The 19,539-nt window shown below is 40.9% G+C and overlaps 1 protein-coding gene and 1 long non-coding RNA gene across 4 annotated transcripts in view; one reads left to right on the top strand and one right to left on the bottom strand.

Moving 5' to 3' along the window:
- The window catches only part of EXPH5 (exophilin 5), an 86,773-nt gene that overhangs the window by 54,269 nt on the left and 12,965 nt on the right, over positions 1–19,539 (top strand). For all 3 annotated transcript variants that reach the window (XM_081545362.1, XM_081545360.1, XM_081545363.1), the window contains exons 2-4: positions 24–184; positions 3,889–4,051; positions 12,616–12,661. In XM_081545362.1, the coding sequence (XP_081401488.1) occupies positions 24–184; positions 3,889–4,051; positions 12,616–12,661 (370 nt within the window). The remainder of the gene's footprint in view (positions 1–23; positions 185–3,888; positions 4,052–12,615; positions 12,662–19,539) is intronic.
- Positions 5,836–8,223, bottom strand: LOC145527412 (uncharacterized). The gene is made up of 2 exons (XR_014069735.1): positions 7,264–8,223; positions 5,836–6,139 (listed from the first exon to the last, which is right to left on the bottom strand). It is a non-coding gene; the product is annotated as an uncharacterized LOC145527412 (long non-coding RNA).

The raw sequence follows: 19,539 nt of genomic DNA, 5'->3' as shown, positions 1-19,539 counted from the left end.
TGTGTATTTTTGTTTTATTTCAGCAAACTCCAGAAGACAAAGAGGGATATCAGATGGCTTCAAGGAGTCACTGGTGAATGGTTTGAAGAAATTCAAAGGAAAAAGTTTTGCAATGAAACAGATGTTAGCCAAATGTTAAAACAACCACTTACACATAGGCTGAGAAAGGGGATGGCAGCAAACGGTGAGACCTTATGGCACTTCGTTGCAGATAAGGGTTCAGTCGGATTCCAATTTAACCAGTCCGTGTTTAGGACTGTCTTTAAATCATAAGGGACAAAAGTTCACAATAAAAAGAGTGAACTGAAAATGTACTGTGATGTCTTGGTGGGGCGGCGGGGGTGTTTTTATAGTCATGCAAGACAGCACAGTGGTTAAGAACTCAGGCATCAATATCAAAAAGGGCTGGATTCAAATATCCAGTCTCTCTCTCTCCTCTCTATTCTGTCAGAGTTCATGTGACTCTCTGTAAGCCTCAATTTTCACATCTTTAAATGGGTATGATCGTCATATGGTGGTTGTTGAGAATTAAATAAAATAACATATGTAAAGTACTGAGTCCTAACACAGTAATCATTTAAATAAATGGAATGATGGTGCAGAAGGAGGGGGAGACAAAGGAGGGGAGAGGAAGGAGAATAGAAAATGAGGAGAACAGGTGGTAGAGAAGCTGCCACCCTTCTGGTACTTTGGTAACTTAAACCCCACAAATGAGTGCAAACAAATGTCTTCCGTAGACATTCTAACTTTGTATATACCAGCATGTCAGCATGTCTACAGTATTACAGTATGATGGACTTGATATATGCAGCTCTGGAGAAAAGGAAAGATATATCCATCTGAATGAGGAGTTCCAAAGAATAGCAAGAAGAGATAAGAAAGCCTTCCTAGTGATCAATGAAAAGAAATAGAGGAAAACAATACAATAGGAAAGACTAGAGATCTCTGCAAAAAAAATAAAGATGCCAAGGGAAGATTTCCTGCAAAGATGGGCACAACAGGACTTCCCTGGTGGTCCAGTGGTTAAAAATCTGCCTGTCAGTGCAGGGAACGCAGGTTCAATCCCTGGTCCGGGAAGACTCCATATGCAGTGGGACATTTAAAGCCCATGCACCACAACTATTGAGCCCGTGTGCTGCAACTATTGAAGCCTGATCACCCTAGAGCTCCTGCTCTGCAAGAGAGGCCACCGCAGTGAGAAGCTCGTGCACCACAACAGAAGAGCAGCCCCTGCTCACCACAGCTGGAGAACAGTCCAACCACCGAGGAAGACCCAGCACAGCCAGAAATAAAGAAACACTTTAAAAAAAGATGGGCACAACAAAGGACAGAAATGGTATGGACCTAATAGAAGCAGAAGATATTAAGAAGAGGTGGCAAGAATACAGAGAAGAACTGTACAAAAAAAGATCTTCATGACCCAGATAACCACGATCTTATGATCACTCATCTAGAGCCCAACATCCTGGAATGTGAAGTCAAGTGGGCCTTAGAAAGCATCACTACAAACAAAGCTAGTGGAGGTGATGGAATTCCAGTTGAGCTATTTCAAATCCTCAAAGGTGATGCTGTGAAAGTGCTGCACTCAATATGCCAGCAAATTTGGAAAACTCAGCAGTGGCCATAGGACTGGAAAAGGTCAGTTTTCGTTCCAATCCCAAAGAAAGGCAATGCCAAAGAATGTTCAAACTACCACACAATTGCACTCATTTCACATGCTAGCATGGAGAAGGCAATGGCACCCTACTCTAGTACTCTTGCCTGGAAAATCCCATGGACAGAGAAGCCTAGTAGGCTGCAGTCCACAGGGTCGCTAAGAGTCATACACGACTTCACTTTCACTTTTCACTTTCATGCATTGGAGAAGGAAATGGCAACCCACTCCTGTGTTCTTGCCTGGAGAATCCCAGGGACGGGGGAGCCTGGTGGGCTGCCATCTATGGGGTCGCACAGAGTCAGACACGACTGAAGCAAATTAGCAGCAGCAGCACACGCTAGCAAAGTAATGCTGAAAACTCTCCAAACTAGGCTTCAACAGTATATGAACCGAGAACTTCCAGATGTTCAAGCTGGATTTAGAAAAGGCAGAGGAATCAGAAATCAAATTGCCAACATCCATTGGATCATAGAAAATGTAATAATTTCAGAAAAAAATCTGCTTCTGCTTCATTGACTATGCCAAAGCCTTTGACTGTGTGTATCACAACCAACTGTGGAAAATTCTGAAACAGATAGGAATACCAGACCACCTTACCTGCCTCCTGAGACATCTGTATGCAGGTCAAGAAGTAACAGTTAGAACCAGGCATAGAAAAACACACTGGTTCCAAATTGGGAAAGGAGTATGTCAAGGCTGTATATTGTCACCCTGCTTATTTAACTTATATGCAGAATATATCATGTGAAACGCTGGGCTGGATGAATTACAAGCTGGAATCAAGACTGCCAGGAGAAACATCAATAATCTCAGATATGCAGATGACACTACCCTTATGGCAGAAAGCAAAGAAGAACTAAAGAGCCTCTTGATGAAAGTGAAAGAGGAGAGTGAAAAAGCTGGCTTAAAACTCAACATTCAAAAAAAGAAGATCATGGCATGCAGTTTCATCACTTCATGCCAAAGAGGTGAGGAAACAATGGAAACAGTGACAGACTTTATTTTCTTGGGCTCCAAAATCACTGCAGATGGTGACTGAGGCCATGAAATTAAAAGATGCTGGCTCCTTGGAAGAAAAGCTATAACCAACCTAGACAGCATATTAAAAAGCAGAGACATCACTTTGCTGACAAAGGTCCATCTAGTCAAAGCTATGGTTTTTCCCATAGTCATGTATGTATGTGAGCGATGGACCATAAAGAAAGCTGAGAACTGAAGAATTGGTGCTTTTGAACTGTGGTGTTGAAGAAGACTCTTGAGAGTCCCTTGGACTGCAAGAAGATCAAGCCAGTCACTCCTCAAGGAAATCAGTCCTGCATATTCATTGGAAGGACCAGTTTTGAAGCTGCAGCTCCAATAGTTTGGCCACCTGATGCAAAGAACTGGCACATTGGAAAACCCCCTGATGCTGGGAAAGATTGAAGGCAGGAGGAGAAGGGAATGACAGGGGATGAGATGGTTGGATGGCATCTCCACCCACTCGATGGACATGAGTTTGAGTAGGCTCTGGGAGTTGGTGATGGACAGGGGAGCCTGGCATGCTGCAGTCCTTAGGGTCGCAAAGAGTTGAACAAGACTGAGCGGCTGAACTGACTGAACTGAGCTCTTGCCTTAGAATTTTTAATACTCATAAATAATACTATGTATTATCTGTACATATATTATACATATTTATGTTACATGCTTACCCACATATAAAGCATGTATGTAGCAAATACATATACACAGAGATAGATTTTTGATGGGAATAAGAAATACTCTGAAGGGTTTAATTTACTTTTCCTTTACTTTCTTTGATATGAAAAGTAATGCAGTCTCTCACAATGGTTTTAAAGCAACAAAATAAAGATTTCTAAAGGACATGGTAGTTAAGAGTGGCATGAGAATTGAATGAGGTCCCTAACAAAGCTTTAGTTCTGGTTCACCATGGGGAAGATTCCTTGAGAAAGCCTAGAAGCTGGATATGGGGAGGGACGTTCTATAGAACTGCAGTCCACAAAATATATTGAAAGACTCCATACTTTTTGTGAGGTTTTCTTCCCAATGAGCAGAACCGTCAGTGGCACAGGATTCCCCCTACTCCCTGAGGTTCATATAGGGATGAACCCTCCCTAGTTCATATAGGGATGCCTGCATTTCTAGACTGCGTGGGGGGTGAAGAGAGATTAGTTCTCTAATATATTTACCTAGAAACATTTCAGTCATGCAAAATTTTTATAATTTTCATTTAGATCCTGTGGAAGTACAAACATCAAAATCTAAAAATACACTCAATCAAAGAAACCCAGCATCTGTTCCTTCTCGGCTGAGCCTCAGATCATCATTTGCTTCCTTGTTCTCATTCAGAAAACCCAGAAAGGAGACTTCAAAGCTTCAGTCGCTGGGACAGAAAGGGTGAGTAAACTCAGATCATGTGACAGGTCATTAGTTACCGGATCCCAGAGGCCAGTAGCCTGTTTTGTGTTCAGAATGTTTAATGTTTGTTCTTAGCATTTAATTCCAGATAGTAACAAAGGAAACAGCGCTGAGCTCTGTAAGGGACAAAGTCCTTACCAAACTTAGAAACTGGGCTTATCTGAAATGCAACTTCTAACCAATGGCACAAGTCCCAGGAGGTGGACATGGTGAATAATGGGTTAAATGTTGAGAAATAATTATTGACAGTTTCTCCACTGCTCCAAGAGCCTGGTCTATCCCCTGGTCATGAAGATATATTTAAATCAAAACTACTCCTTACTGGAGGAGTAAGTGTGTCAGGAGAGTTGGGGCATAAAGAGTAAATGAGCGTAAATCAGATGAACAAAGAGTAGAGAAAATCTGAATTTTGAAGCAGAGAAAAATTTATTACCATCACTAAAAATATTCAGAGCAGCCATTCTTGTGTAGTTGCCTGGAATTTAAACTTAAAGTGAAGAAAGGGAAGCTTTGAGAGCAATGGAGGTATTGTTCCAGTTGATTCCCAGTTGAAAACTGTGTAAATCAGTTCGTCTTGACTCATTATGCTGTTGGATTGTTTTGTGAAAAACAAGCAAGTCTTTGCTTACGTGCAGTTGAGCTGACTGCTAAATATTTTCAGCATGTCTTCCTGGTTGAAAAGCTTCCCACCCTCTTAAGGTGTTGGCTTGGCACGTGATATGTTCCTTGTGTGCCATTAAGAGTGCACTACAGCGCTAAGTAAAAGGTGTTGGAGGTCATTCTTCCTGAAAAACAACAGGCAGCAGGCAGCTGGAAGGTATGTGATGAGTCTCTGAGACTCAGTCAGCTCTGCCCTCCCCTCTTAGGGGAATGGAAGGCTTTTAATTCCAGCTTTCAGCTGAGGCTGTTTTCGTCCTTGACGCAATAATGAAGAGCTGAACAAAATGTAGATTTATGTGACTGTTTCTACAAGAGTTGCTTACAAGGAAATACTCTTCAAACCGGTGAGTTGCTTTTCTTTGTAAAAAATGTCTAAAACACTAGTAATTCTCTCATTTGACAATTTAAAATTGAGGAGTATTTCCTCTATAAGTTATATTTCTTTTAAAGAGAAAAGAAATATTCTTAATGTGAGGGGTGGCTGGGACTTATGATGTAATTTGTGTTCAGGTAATTCTCTTTAAGGCAGAGTTTTATCATAGCTGAACAATCTAACATTAGTAAACTAGGAAAAGTTGAGGTAACTGACAAGTTAATTTCAGGCTCATGTTGTAAGTTGCTGCAAAAGTGGATCAAAGAAGGTAAAAGAACAATAATCTTCATTCTGGGTATCATGGATTTTGGTTATAGACCAAATTTTTAAAAAATGAAACTTGCAGAATTCTGTTTAGCAACTGTTCTTCTTAAATACCAAAATGCCTTGTAGCTTTCTTTTAACCAGACAAACACAGCATGTAAAAATGAAACAAATTTTATCCTTTAAGCATATGTTTACGTTTCACAGTTTTCAGATTTGCCATCTTTAAATACATTTTATTTTCAAACTGTAATTGTGTTGGTTTAAAATATAATGAATACACAGTTTTTTTGCTCCTAGTAGGTTTCAGAAGATAAATTATAAAAATATACCCTTTTTATTTTTAAATATGAGTGTGACCTAAATATTTGGATCTGAATCCTGAATTTGAATGTGTGTACTGGGGGAGAGGTTGTTTTTAAGGGTGTGTAGTACTATGGTAGGACAATAAATTGTGTGTCATATATTCTGAGAGGCTCTTTATTATTAAGTGGAGCTTTTTTTGTTCAGCAGTTCTGATCTTTTTCAAAATACAGAAGCTAGCTTCAGAATCAGACAGGAGCTGCTCCTTGCCTATAAGCACAGTGGGAGGAACTGACAAAGGCCCCGGGGGAAGCACAGTCATCCTGTGCTGGGAAGCAGTCAGGTTTCTACTTGCTGAAGCCATCAAAACTCGACATTGTCACACTCCGTCCTCTCGAGAACAAGTTAGCCAAGCAGTTTTAGAGGATCTTCTGCAAATCACAGAAAGAAAGCCAACCGCCAGAAAGCTGTGGGAATATAGTGACTTCATTAATTAACAAAAAGGCGAAAACTTTTGCCATTTCTGATTCAATATGACTACTGAAGTTTCTCCTCCCAAATTGATGTACTTCCTAATTATCCCTTTATTATTTTAACCATATTTGTAAATAATTGAACGAACTGTACTCTCTGTGACTCTACCACAACCCCAGGAACAAAGGAATAATTTCCACTAATGTTTTAATCATTTATTGCTAGCCAGTAAACTCAAGAAAAGTATACATAATACAATTGTAGCTTGGGGGATTGGTTCTGGGACCTCCTGCAGATACCAAACCCCACAGATGCTCCAGTTTCATCTTAAAAATGTACAGAGAGCACTCTCTGTCCACAGATTCAGCCAACGGGGGCTCCATCCATGGTTAGTTGAGTCTGCAGAACCCATGGATACCAAGTGCTTACAGGATTGCATATCTTTCTCTTAACATTTCCCTGTAAGTTATGTTTTCTCGCGTCTTGTTTTGGGGCATTTATTATCTGAGACATATGGTGCTCAGCTCCCACCACAGAATTTCAGTAACTCCGTTGCCTCACAAATGCCTTCCGCGTAGTTCAGCAAGTACCTAACAGTGTATGTCGTGAACTTATAAATGCAGCTTCCCTGGCGGCCCAGTAGTATCTCCAGTTATTTTTTTCTTGTTTCAGATCCCCCATTATCCCACTGATTACTCTCCTCCGTGAATAGGTGATGTGCCACCCTCTGTTACGTGAGCCAACACACTCCACCATGAAGTCATCCTGCAAGGGGGCTCCTTATCCTTGTGCCTACAAATTCTCAAAGCTGTGAAGCCACAGGCCACCAGTTCATTATGGTGATTTTAGGGCTGTGCATTGTTCTCCCCTCTACTCTTCCCTTTGTTGTAGTCCCAAGGACTAGAGCAAAGAGGACGTACAAGAGAAATAGCGCATAAGGCTCATGAGTAACATGAACAATCAAATTCAGGTTGACCTCTTTCCTTGGAGGACCTTCACAGTGTGTAGCATTCAGTAAGTACTCAGCACAATACTGTGCTTAGAGAGTGACAGCTGCTCTCCTGGAGTGAGGGTGTGCATGCTGACTACCCTGTCCCTTTAGGATGATTTTTTTTACCTGAGGATGCAAAGTGTTTTGGTGGATCCATCCAGGCCCCCCTAGCGGCTCTTCAGATATGCCCGAATTTATCTGCTGTATCACAGGATGTACACAGCAGTCCAGCAGTCTAGCTGCAACCTCTGTTTACATAAGCAAAAAGTCCAAATGCAACTTGGGAAAGTTTAAAAAGCAGGTAACTTTTTCTCCCTGAATTCTGCTTTCTGTCTCTCTTTCTTTCTCTTTTCCTCCTTCTCTCTTTCCAAATGTCCTACTATACCATCTTTCTTCTTCCTGCTAAGTACCTAGGTTTGAGTTGGAGGACACAGGAATGTAAGACGCCTAGATCAAAGGAGAAATCAGAGTAAGCAAACTCCTTCTTTGGAAATGCTCCTTCAGTGATCCCAGGTGTGGCACCCGTTGTGGTGTCAGGAGGGAGAAGCAAGACAAAGGGAGTGGCTCCCAGTTGATCTGGTTGATCATTATTAGAATTTCATCAGCTCTTAAAACTAATGACAGATTACCAGGCCCCCGCCTTACGATTCTGATTCGGGTCTGAAGTGGGGCTCTTGATTTTTAATTCTCTAGGCTATTTGGATGTTTATCCAGGTTTGGGAGCTACACCAGCAGAGCTTCCAACCCCACCCCACCCCCACCGCTAGGATAAGGGCCGTCAGAATTCCTGACATGTGATAGTTTCTCTTATTTATCAGAGTCCTACTCTGCTGATACTGTGTTTAGTTCTGGAGATAAAATCCTGAAAACAAGTCAAAGTCCTCAGCTGGAGGGTTTTAAAATCTAGCAGGGAACACCAGATGACTGCGTACAGCTGGGCAGAACTCTAGGAAGTGACAATCACATCACAATCATCATGGATTCATATATTCACTATGGTGATTTTTGGGCAAATGACAGTAAGGATCCTGAGAAAGAGATGCCTTCTGGCTGAGCTGCAACCTGAGTGACATCAGTGAATACACTGATGATTATGATGTAATATGGTGAGTGCTGTGGTGGATGCACGGTATTCATGCCATGAGAATACTATAGGAGAAGCACTTAACTCAGACTGGAGAATCAGAAGCATTCCTGGAAAAAGAGAGCCAGTGTCTGAAGGACATATAGGACTGAGCGAGGCAATTAAGAATTGGGAGGTTGTGCCAGGCAGAAAGAAATGACACAACAAAGATTCAGAAACTGGAAAAAAAGCAAGAACCCATCTAGGTCACTGAGGTTCAGTGACCCAGTGTAAGGTGAGACTGATAAGAGGTGAGGTGGGAGTATTTGGCAGAGGCCAGAACGTCGAAAACTTATACATGCTAAGGAGCTTGGTCTTGATCCTGTAGACAGCAGGGAGGCGTTCATCCCTTTCTATGAATGCCATTCTTTTCCTTATTATATATACTATATATGTATATGTAGTTCCTTATTATATATATATATATATATATATTTTATACATGTAACAGATAAAATCATCCCCCTCACCCACTGACCTGAACAAGCACTAATATTTTGGTGTATTTCATGCATGTGTGCATGTGCATATTATATATTTTTTTTTCATTAAACAGAAAAGTGACATAATGAGATACTCACTTTAGCTCAGTGGTTTGCAAGCAGGGGCAGTTTTACACTCCAAAAGCCATTTGACAATGTCTGAAGACATTTCTGGTTTTCAGAGCTGAAGAGTGGGTGCTATTGGCATCTAGTGGGTAGGGGTCAGAGATGTTGCTAAACATCATATAATGCATGTGATAAACCACTACACTGAAGAAATGCCAGTAGTATCACGGCTGAGAAACTGCTCTGTCTATAGCTGGCAACGTGGGAATATACATGAGAGATCTTTAAGGTATGGCTCAGTAGGACTTATGAGCAAAGGCATATGAGATAGCTTTCTAGCTCTCGAAATCACCCAAACCCAGAGGAATTTAACCAGCATGTTTTGACTGCACTGTTGTTTTAGTCACTCTCCAAGTGGAAGCCCTTCACACGAGAAACATACATTAACTGGAATATGTTACAGTATTATTACATACATTTACCGCAGGCCTGGAAGTGACTGTGGAGACTCTGGGCCTCCAAGCCTCCTGAGCCCTACACCCTGCCTGCTACCTCGATCCACAGTGGCTCCCACGGCCTTGCACACTGTCAGGGAGTGTGCATCCTTGCACTCACAGCACACCCTCACTCTCAGTGAAACTCTATCCCAGTTGTGCCACCTGCCATCCTTAGGAATTCCCCTTCACTCCAAGTCAGACTAGGGCCCTGATCAGCTGATGAGAATGTTGAGCTGCGCAGGGACACCAAGAGGCCCGCCTCTCTGCAGGACTTTGGGAAGAATCTTCACAGTCTAGCATGTTCTCTTGGCTGCAGGCAAATGGAATTACTTGTCAATTCCCAGCTTCCTGCTGTCTTATGTCTCCAGGCTTGTGCTCCTGGTGTTCTTTGGCTCTCATACCTGTTCAACCAGCACCTTCTCTCCCTGTTGCTTTCCTGGTTTATCTCGGCAAGTGCTCACCAGCCCCTCTGCATTTTCATTTGACTTAAGCCCCTGTGTTGTCCTTGTAACATTGTGGCTTGCCTTTTGGCTTTTTATGTACCTAATCTTTCCTGTCATAAAGCCTCTTAGAGAACAGTTTCTATCTCAGTCATATTTATTTCCTTCAAAGCACTCAAAATAGTACTTAGTATGTAGAAGACATGCAGGCTCAATAAAGACGTATGAAAAGGAAGAATACGAATAAAAGCAGTATTTTAACTTCTAAATATTATTAGGATAGAGCTGGTATTTCAGAATAATATGAAAAAAATCCATATTTTAATTTCTGTTTAAATTTTGAGCTAAAGTATAAAATATATGTTGTTGTTGTTTGTTGTTGTTCAGTCACTAAGTCGTGTCTAACTCTTTGTGGCCCCATGAACTGCAGCATGCCAGCATACCCTGTCCTTCCCTATCTCCCTAAGTTTGCTCAAACTCATGTCCATTGAGTCGGTGATACCATCCAACCATCTCATCCTCTGCCACCCCCTTCTCCTTTTGCTTTCAATCTTTCCCAGAATCAGGGTCTTTTCCATTGTCAGCTCTTGGCATCAGGTGGCCAAGGTATTGGAACTTCAGCTTCAGAATCAGTACCTCCAATGAATATTAAGAGTTGATTTCCTTTAGGATTGACTGGTTTGATCTCCTTGCAGTCCAAGGGACTCTCAAGAGTCTTCTCTACCATTATAATTCAAAAGCATCAATTCTTCCGTGCTCAGCCTCCTTTATGGTCCAACTCTAACTTTCTTACATAACTACTGGAAAAACCATGGCTTTGACTATACAGACCTTTGTTGGCAGAGTGATATCTCTGCTTTTTAACACATTGTCTCAGTTTGTCATAGCTTTTCTTCTGAGGAGCAAGCATCTTTTAGTTTCATGTTTAATACATGTTGTTATCTTTTAAATGTAAAATTGTTTGGCCTCCCAGGTTTTATGCTCAGCTTTCAAGAACCATGAAGCAGGTAGGGGTTTGAATGAAGGAAAATGGCATCTTGACAATTTTAACTGATCTGACCTAGAGTCTGAGTTTATTTAATTCTTGATTCCCTCTTGCTGTGCTCTTAATGAAGAAGAGGACTTGACTTCATATAAGAGCTCTGAGTCATATGAGAGTTAGAGTCTATTAACTCTTACTCTGCAATTCAGGCAGCACACCCTTACCTGGGATTATAGATTTAAAAAATCAAAATTTACCTCAATTTTGGACCTATGTCTTTAAATTTTTTCACCTTCCAGTGGATTTTAGAGAAGCTATATAAACAGTAAAAGTACAGTTGTTCTTCTCTAAGATGATCTCATAATAAATAAGACTTACTTGTAAAAATAAGCATCCTGAAACCATCTTTGTAAGGTTTGCCTTTTGAAAAAGTCCCCTTATAAATTGTTGTCTGGCTCTGACTTAGTATCTCTTTAAAATAAAAATATATGGAAGCATAAAATCTGTTTCCCATTTGCAAGAATAGTCCGTGTGCCATACTGATTAAGGAGAGCTCTAGATTCAGCCAGCCTGTGGCCAGCTCTGAGTTCAGCCACTAAGTACCTTATATAGTGTCTTCTAACTTCTCTGCACCTCCATCATCTGATCTGTAAAATGAGAGCTGTCACAGTATCCACTTGACAACAGTGATGCATTTAAATGAGGTAACATTCCTATAGAGCATATGAATGCTGCCTGACACACAGTTCAGTCGCTCAGTCGTGTCTGACTCTTTGCGACCCCATGAATCGCAGCATGCCAGGCCTCCTTGTCCATCACCAGCTCCCAGAGTTTACCCAAACCCATGTCCATTGAGTCAGTGATGCCATTCAACCATCTCATCCTCTGTCATCCCCTTCTCCTCCTGCCCCCAATCCTTCCCATCATTAGGGTCTTTTCCAATGAGTCAACTCTTCACATGAGTTGGCCAAAGTATTGGAGTTTCAGCTTCAGCATCAGTCCTTCCAATGAACACCCAGGACTGATCTCCTTTAGCTTGGACTGGTTGGATCTCCTTGCAGTCCAAGGGACTCTCAAGAGTCTTCTCCAGCACCACAGTTCAAGAGCATCAATTCTGCGGCACTCAGCTTTCTTCACCGTCCAACTCTCACATCCATACATGACCACTGGAAAAACCATAGCCTTGACTAGACAGACCTTTGTTGGCAAAGTAATGTCTCTGCTTTTAAATATGCTATCTAGGTTGGTCATAACCTTCCTTCCAAGGAGTAAGCGTCTTTTAATTTCATGGCTGCAATCACCATTAGCAGTGATTTTGGATCCCCCCAAAAATAAAGTCTGACACTGTTTCCACTGTTTCCCCATCTATTTTCCATGAAGTGATGGGATCAGATGCCATGATCTTAGTTTTCTGAACGTTGAGCTTTAAGCCAACTTTTTCACTCTCCTCTTTCACTTTCGTCGAGAGGCTGTTTAGTTCTTCTTCACTTTCTGCCATAAGGGTGGTGTCATCTGCATATCTGAGGTTATTGATATTTCTCCTGGCAATCTTGATTCCAGCTTGTGCTTCTTTCAGCCCAGCCTGACACACAGTACTCAACAAATATAGCTATTTCTGTTACTAAGTCTTCATGTTATGTTCAAGTAAAAAGCCACTATTATGTATTTTTTCTTGGCTACCTGAGTGACGAAGATGTAAAACACTGTTCCTAAGCAAGCATAGGAAAATGTTTCTGAGAGATTTTTCAGCAATGCACTGTGAAAGATTTCCCTACTGAGCATCAGAAATATATCTTCTCAAGATACAGAGATATAATAGAAAATGTGCTATTGATTTTCCAAAAGTTAGGCATTTCTTCAAAGAAGTTATTTCAAATTCTTTCCACAGATGTGATGGCCACACACCTTCTGTGTCTGTGAGGAGAACCACTTTGGTAAGTAACCAAAGAACTAAAGGTTATGCTGAAGAATTCAGAATTAATGTAATTCCTGGTTGATTACATATTTAAATAGAATTCTCCTTGGTGCAGTCTTAAATTTACCTGAGAAGCTTAGATTTCTCCTGCAGAGCTTCGAGTTTCCCAATTGTGATTGGTTTCCAGTTGGCTTTAGTACTGAAATGCTCAAACAGCAGGCTCTACCTGAGACCATCGCTACTATCTCTGATATTTTATCACCTGTCAGTCCTATACAGCCCTGAAGTGTTGGGCAGAGGAACAGTTTATTTGAAAGTAGCAGAGGACTTGCAATTTGAGACATTCAGACTGTAGCAAGCTGCAGGCGAGTCTGCTGAGGGTTTGTTGTTGTTGTTGAGTTGCTCAGTCGTGTCCGACTCTGCCGCCCCATGGACTGCAGCATGTCAGGCTTCCTTGTCCTTCACCATCTCACAGAGCTTGCTCAGACTCATGTCCATTGAGTCAGTGATGCCATCCAACCACCTCATCTTCTGTTGTCCCCTTCTCCTCCAGGGGCAGGCTGTATTTGGGCAGGGAATGTAAAAAGGGGAGAGTTCAGTTTGATTCTGTCAAAATCAAAAGCATGTGGAGACCAGCTTTGAAAATTTCCGAATAAACTTGCAAACCAAGGTGGGTCTCTATAAGACCTCTTCTGGGTAAGATCATCGTTTGTATTCAAAGAGGAAGCCACTGATAGGCAAAATGCATCTGGACAGAACAAGTTCACATGAGGGGGCCAGCCAAACAGGACCTCCACTTTAAGAGTTAAATTTAAATTTCTCTCTGTGTTCACATGTTTATAAAATTGAGAAGCTTTGTTTTCTGTTTCTTACTCTTTTTGCCCTCGTGCGTTTTGATCTACACACACCAGTGTCTTTCTGTGCAACTCATATATGGTTTGGAGACAAAAGAAAGAGTTTTGAAGGTACCTAAGAGCGCAGGAGGAAGGTAGAGGCGTTTTTCAGTTGACTTTGCCCTTAGTACTAACACTTGACGTTTCTCTATCTTCTTTTTTCAAAGAGCACGGGATAGAATTCTGGTGAGGAGTGCATATATCTCACTTTTGTTTGTGAAGTAAGGAATCTCCTGCAAATCTCCAAGTTTCCCAATTGTGATTGATTTCACAAACAAAAGTGAGCCTCCTTTCTTCCTCAAAGTAATGCTACTTCTTTCTCGATAACATCGAACCCTATCTCCCTCTTTCATAGGCTTGAGCCCCAATCATGACACCAGGACCAACTGCTACACTTTCATGGAGAGCTTGTTATCATCCAGGCACTTGACATCAATCATTTCATTTAATACCCAGAGGCAATCTGTGACATAGGTATTATTATTATGCCCACTTAAAAATGAAAAAACTGAGGTTCAGAGAATTTAAAGATCGTGCTCAAGGTCACACTGATACTTGATCGAGTCAGGATTAGAAAACCCAGGTCTCTGTAACTCTGTCACCAGAAGTCAAAAATGCCTACAGCTTCATCAGTCCCGAAATCCTGTGTGCTTATGAGCCCCTGTTGCTCCCTGCCTACAGACTTGCCTTTAACTGAGCAGTGAACTGAACTGGCACACGTACAGCTTTGTTCTCTAAAAGAATAGAACCCTATGCTAGGATGGCTTCCCTGGTGGCTCAGATGATAAAGAATCTTCCTGCAATGAAGGAGACCCGGGTTCGATCCCTGGGTTGGGTAGAGCCCCTGGAGAAGGGAATGGCAACCCACTCCAGTATTCTTGCCTGGAGAATTCCATGAACAGAGGAGCCTGGTGGGCTACTGTCCAGAGGGTCACGAAGAGTCGAACACGAATGAGCACCAAACGCTACTCCAGGATGCTTCTGTCCTCTTGGCTTTTCCTCAGAGAAGTGCTCAGAGCTAACCATCGTTCCCCATTTAAGAGCTGTGGTGTCTGAAACAGGTGAGGGGCATAAAAAGAAACTCAAGCACCTAGAAGTTATAAAACAGGAGAGCTAACCTGGAGTTCTTGGGATTTCAAAGTCCAGTCTGAGGATTAGTAGATACCCTCTTTTTTGATACTCATAATTGCTGTTTGCCTTTGATGATTTCACTGCTCAGAATGTCAATCTAAAAAGATAAGAACTGGGAATATAAATGAAACTCAAGCCAATGATGTAGCTCCCAGTTAATAACTATTTAAAAAGTAGGGGAGAAAAAAATAATGAAACTATTGCTGAAGACAAGGGTTTTGTATAACATGTAGATCTCCATTATTTATCCATAAAAGTCCTATCCCCTTAAACTGCAAAGAGCTGGAAGTTGGCCAGTGATGCCACAGGGATTCTTGCCAAGACTTAAGATAATGAACTTCCTCTCTCTTGGTTGGCAGCCTAGCAGGTATGGTACAGCGGGGATTCCAATATTTTATAGGAGGCTGGACTACATTTTTGGATGATCCTCTGTTCAAAGAGAAGGAAGCTGCTATTTAAACATTTACATCAGCTTAAAAGAAGCCAAGGGTTTCAGAAAACAGAATTTTTAGTGCTAGAATGTGAAAGAATTTCAATCTAAAATGGAGCCAGGAGATATAAAATGGAAAATCTCATGCATGCCTCCATAAATGCCTGATATACAGAAAACTGATAATAATATGAGAATTTTCTTAAATGATAGATAATTAGTCAGGGATTGCCTCATATCAGCCACAGGAAGTTTTGCTTATGGTTTCCAGAGGCATGAACAAGAAATGACCTGGATCAGGGTGGCCTTACAAAATAAGCTGAATTGAGTTTTGTTTGTATGAATAGATGGGTTTTGTCTGCTTAAGAAATTTTTAAAGCTGGTCTTCATTTGTTTTTTGTTTTAATAGACTCTGACTGGACTCTTCTCTCATTCTAACTGAACTCATTCCCTGTTCAGATACAGCCTGCCCCAAATCCTCAGCACACTTGCTTGTTGCTTACTACGGTTTACATGTCCCAAATTGCAATTCTTCTATTGCTAAATAAACTCATCTCTTGATCTTGCCCCAGCTTATGCCTTCATTTAGGTTGACAAGAGAAACTTAGAAATCTTCTATCTCAGAGTTCTCTCCACCTCAGCACTACTGACATTTCGGGTTGAGTAATTCTTTGTTGTGGGGGCTCTTGTATGTATTAGAAGATATTTAGTGGCAATCCCTGACCTCTACCTACGAGCTGCCAGTAGTTCACCTCCACTCAACTGTGACCATAAAAAATATCTCCAGAATCTTCCAAATGTTCCTTGAGGAGCAAATTGCCCCCAGTTGAGAACCATCTCCTTACAGGTAAGGAATCCAAAATCCAAGTAGTCACCATCTCTGAGAACAGACAAACTGTATGGCTTTGGCCACTTGTTCACTCCTCGTTTCTGAGCAACTTCTGGCTGGGTCTGCTGTTAGGTGATAGGCCCACTCTGTACCCCTAGAAACATACCTCCGGTGTGGCACTTACCATACTAGGCTGGTGCGAGCTCCCTGAGGCTGGGACTATGCCTGCTCACCTGTGTATCCCCGCTTCCTGGCACAATGTGAGTACTCAAACTGAAATAAGAAATGAATGTGTGCCACAGGTGCAATGCTGGATTTGACCTTTGCAGGAAAGCAGATGCAGAGTAAATTCAAGAACACCTTGAAAAATTAATTTGTTGACTTTACCAAGGCATTTGGTAACATTCCTGACCTTAAGCTTCAGTTTCGACAGCTGTTCTACAGGTTTGGCTGCCCTAGAAGTAGTCAGATAATATGAGGTTACTCTGTGATAGAGATTTGTTTGTCTCATATCAGCATTGCAAACGTTAGCAGAGTGAATTGAGGTTGGAAAAACAGCCTCATTTTGCTCAGCATGTTCTATGTACCATATTAAAGATTGTAACAAATCCTAAAGCCGGCATTTGAGTCTCTGGCCTCTAATCTTTTAGGACACTCCTCTAACTCATTAGGCTGAGAGCACCAGCCAAAGTCCTCTAGAAAATCCTCTCTAACCACAGAAGACTAGTAATGGTTAATGATAAGAAATTATTAATATTAAGTGCTAAGTACCATTCTGGGCTTCCCAGGTGGCTCAGTTGTAAAGAAATTGCCTGCCAGTGCAGGAGCTAAGGGAGACCCAGATTTGATCCCTGGGTTGGGAGGATCCCCTGGAAAAGGAAATGGTAACCCACTCCAGTATTCTTGCCTGGAAAATCACATGGACAGAGAAGCCTGGCCAGCTGCAGTCCATGGGGTCACAAGAGTCAGACACGACTGAATACACACACACGCACTGTTCTAAAGTGTTTTACAATTAATTCATTTAATTCTCACAGCAACATTATTATATGAGGGGTATTGTTGTTGCTGTATTCTCTTTTTTTCTCATTATTTCAAGAAAGAAAATAAGGCACAGGACAGAAAGGTTAAGCAACTTGCCCAAAGTTGTACAGCATTTGAGGTTATTCTATGACAGAGATTTGTTTGTCTCATGTCAGGATTTGGACTTGTATAAAATTCACATGCTTAACCATTATGTTTCCCTACCTCAGACATGCTGTACTGAGTCCTAATATTTTAAATATTCAGCGTCTCAATTTCGGTAATAATTTTCACTAAAAATTATATATATATAATTTTCTATCTTGGTATAGAAAAAAATCAATCCATAACAGTGCATAAACAGCATGGAATGTTTAAACCAAGGTTCCTGTCTTCAGAGAGTTTACCACCTAACTGAAGATATCCACATTTGTAAAGTAACAATACAAAGCAACGTAGTGGAGAAAATAGAATTAGAAATCAGACCATATGAGTGTCAGTAGTCAGCATCACCTTTTGTTATTCCTGTGGCTTGAGTAAGTTACTTAACTGAGACTCAGTTTCTTCATCTGCAAGGTGGGAATGATAATCCCTACATATTTCACAAGTTTGTTCTAAAGATCAAATAAGAGAAAATATTTTTTAAATATAGTGAAAGCTTAAAAAATGAGTAATTTTGTTCAGATAAAAGATAGTACAAAATGTATTGGAGGAATTCAAAAATACGAAATATTATTGTAGGAAGCATAGTCTTTGAATTCGGTTCACTAAATATGAATCAACCTCTTATATGCTGATGCTATGTTAAGTGCTCAGGATACAAAGGAGAATGGTATGCTTTCTTAGTTATTTCAAAAAGTGGGCCACTTCCAGGGTCATTATTTATATGTCTGTGAATCCCTGGTTTCCTAGATCAGAGTAGAAATTAAAAAGTGTGATTCAAGGAGGAAGGGTAGAAATTTAGTGATAAAGTAAAAGTAGAAAGAATTTAAACAACCTTGACATGAAATAATATATACAATACCAGAGGTGCATTAAAAATACTATGGTAATTAATTATTCCTTTGAGAATTGGACTCACAGAGAGGGTGATATAGGAACTAGACTCTGAAGGATATCTTCAGAAGAGGAGAGCAAAGATCAGGAGCAGAGACACGGAGTCCTCAAAAGTGTACTTTTATTTTTTTTAAAAGAACAAGAAAATCAAGAGAAAATGAAAAGTGCTTGACATTTTATAGAATTGTGTGTAGAGAGTCTGGAGCATGGGGGTTAAAGATAATTGGGAAGGAAAAGCTTAAATCAAAATTTGGAAAAGGATTTTGACACTGTTCTGCTATTCGGAGGTATCTCGCTACTTGAAAGCCTCATCCTCTAGGCCAGGTATGGGAAATATGCTTCATCTTTTATGATAACTCTATGGCATGAAACATTCTTTGGGGGAAAATTTGGAGTCCAAGACATCCCTGACTGAAGACTAGTGTGCGCTGTGAGCCCCAGAGGATTTACCTTTCTTAGCCATATAATAACCACAATGGTGTGATCACTCATCTAGAGCCAGACCTCCTGGAATGTGAAGTCAAGTGGGCCTTAGGAAGCATCACTATGAACAAAGCTAGTGGTGGTGATGGAATTCCAGCTGAACTATTTCAAATCCTAAAAGATGATGCTATTAAAGTGCTGTGCTCGATATGCTAGCAAATTTGGAAAACTCAACAGTGGCCATGGGACTGGAAAAGGTCAGTTTTCATTCCAATCCCAAAGAAAGGCAATATTCAAACTATTGCACAATTTCACTCATTTCACACACTAGCAAAGTAATCCTGAAAATTCTCCAAGTTAGGCTTCAACATCATGTTCAAGTACATGAACCAAGAACTTCCAGATGTTCAAGATGGATTTAGAAAAGGCAGAAGAATCAGAGATCAAATTGCCAACATCCATTGGATCATAGAAAATATAAGAGAATTCCAGAAAAACATCTATTTCTGCTTCATTGACTATGCTAAAACCTTTGACTGTGTGGATCACAACAAACTGTGGAAAATTCTGAAACAGATGGGAATACCAGACCACCTTACTTGCCTCCTGAGAAATCTGTATGGAGGTCAAGAAGTAACAGTTAAAGCTGGACATGGAACAACGCACTGGTTCCAAATTGGGAAAGGAGTATGTCAAGACTGTATATTGTCACCCTGCTTATTTAACTTATATGCAAAGTACATCATGTGAAATGCCAGACTGGATGAATCACAAGCTGGATTCAAGATTGCCAGGTGAAATATCAATAACCTCAGATATGCAGATGACATATCTGAGAAGCCTGGTGTGCTGCAGTCCACGGGGTCACAAAGAGTCAAACACGACTGAGCTACTGAACTGAACTGAACTGTGTGGGAAACATCTTTAGTATCTTGGATGAATAGGTTTGACCTTGAAGTAGATCTAGACAGAAATCTAACCAAAAGAGGTTATATTCACGGTCTATAGGTGGTAGAAATACTTCCCACCTAAAGAAGTTTGTCTCTTCACCTGACTGTTCAGTTCATGTACTTTTCATTTCATTATAAATTCATTATTAAGGAATGTTATCC

This window comes from Giraffa tippelskirchi, chromosome 11 (assembly GCF_054371585.1).
Source record: "Giraffa tippelskirchi isolate mGirTip1 chromosome 11, T2T-mGirTip1v1.2.pri, whole genome shotgun sequence".
NCBI lineage: Eukaryota > Metazoa > Chordata > Mammalia > Artiodactyla > Giraffidae > Giraffa > Giraffa tippelskirchi.
This window is presented reverse-complemented; position numbering and strand designations above follow the sequence as displayed.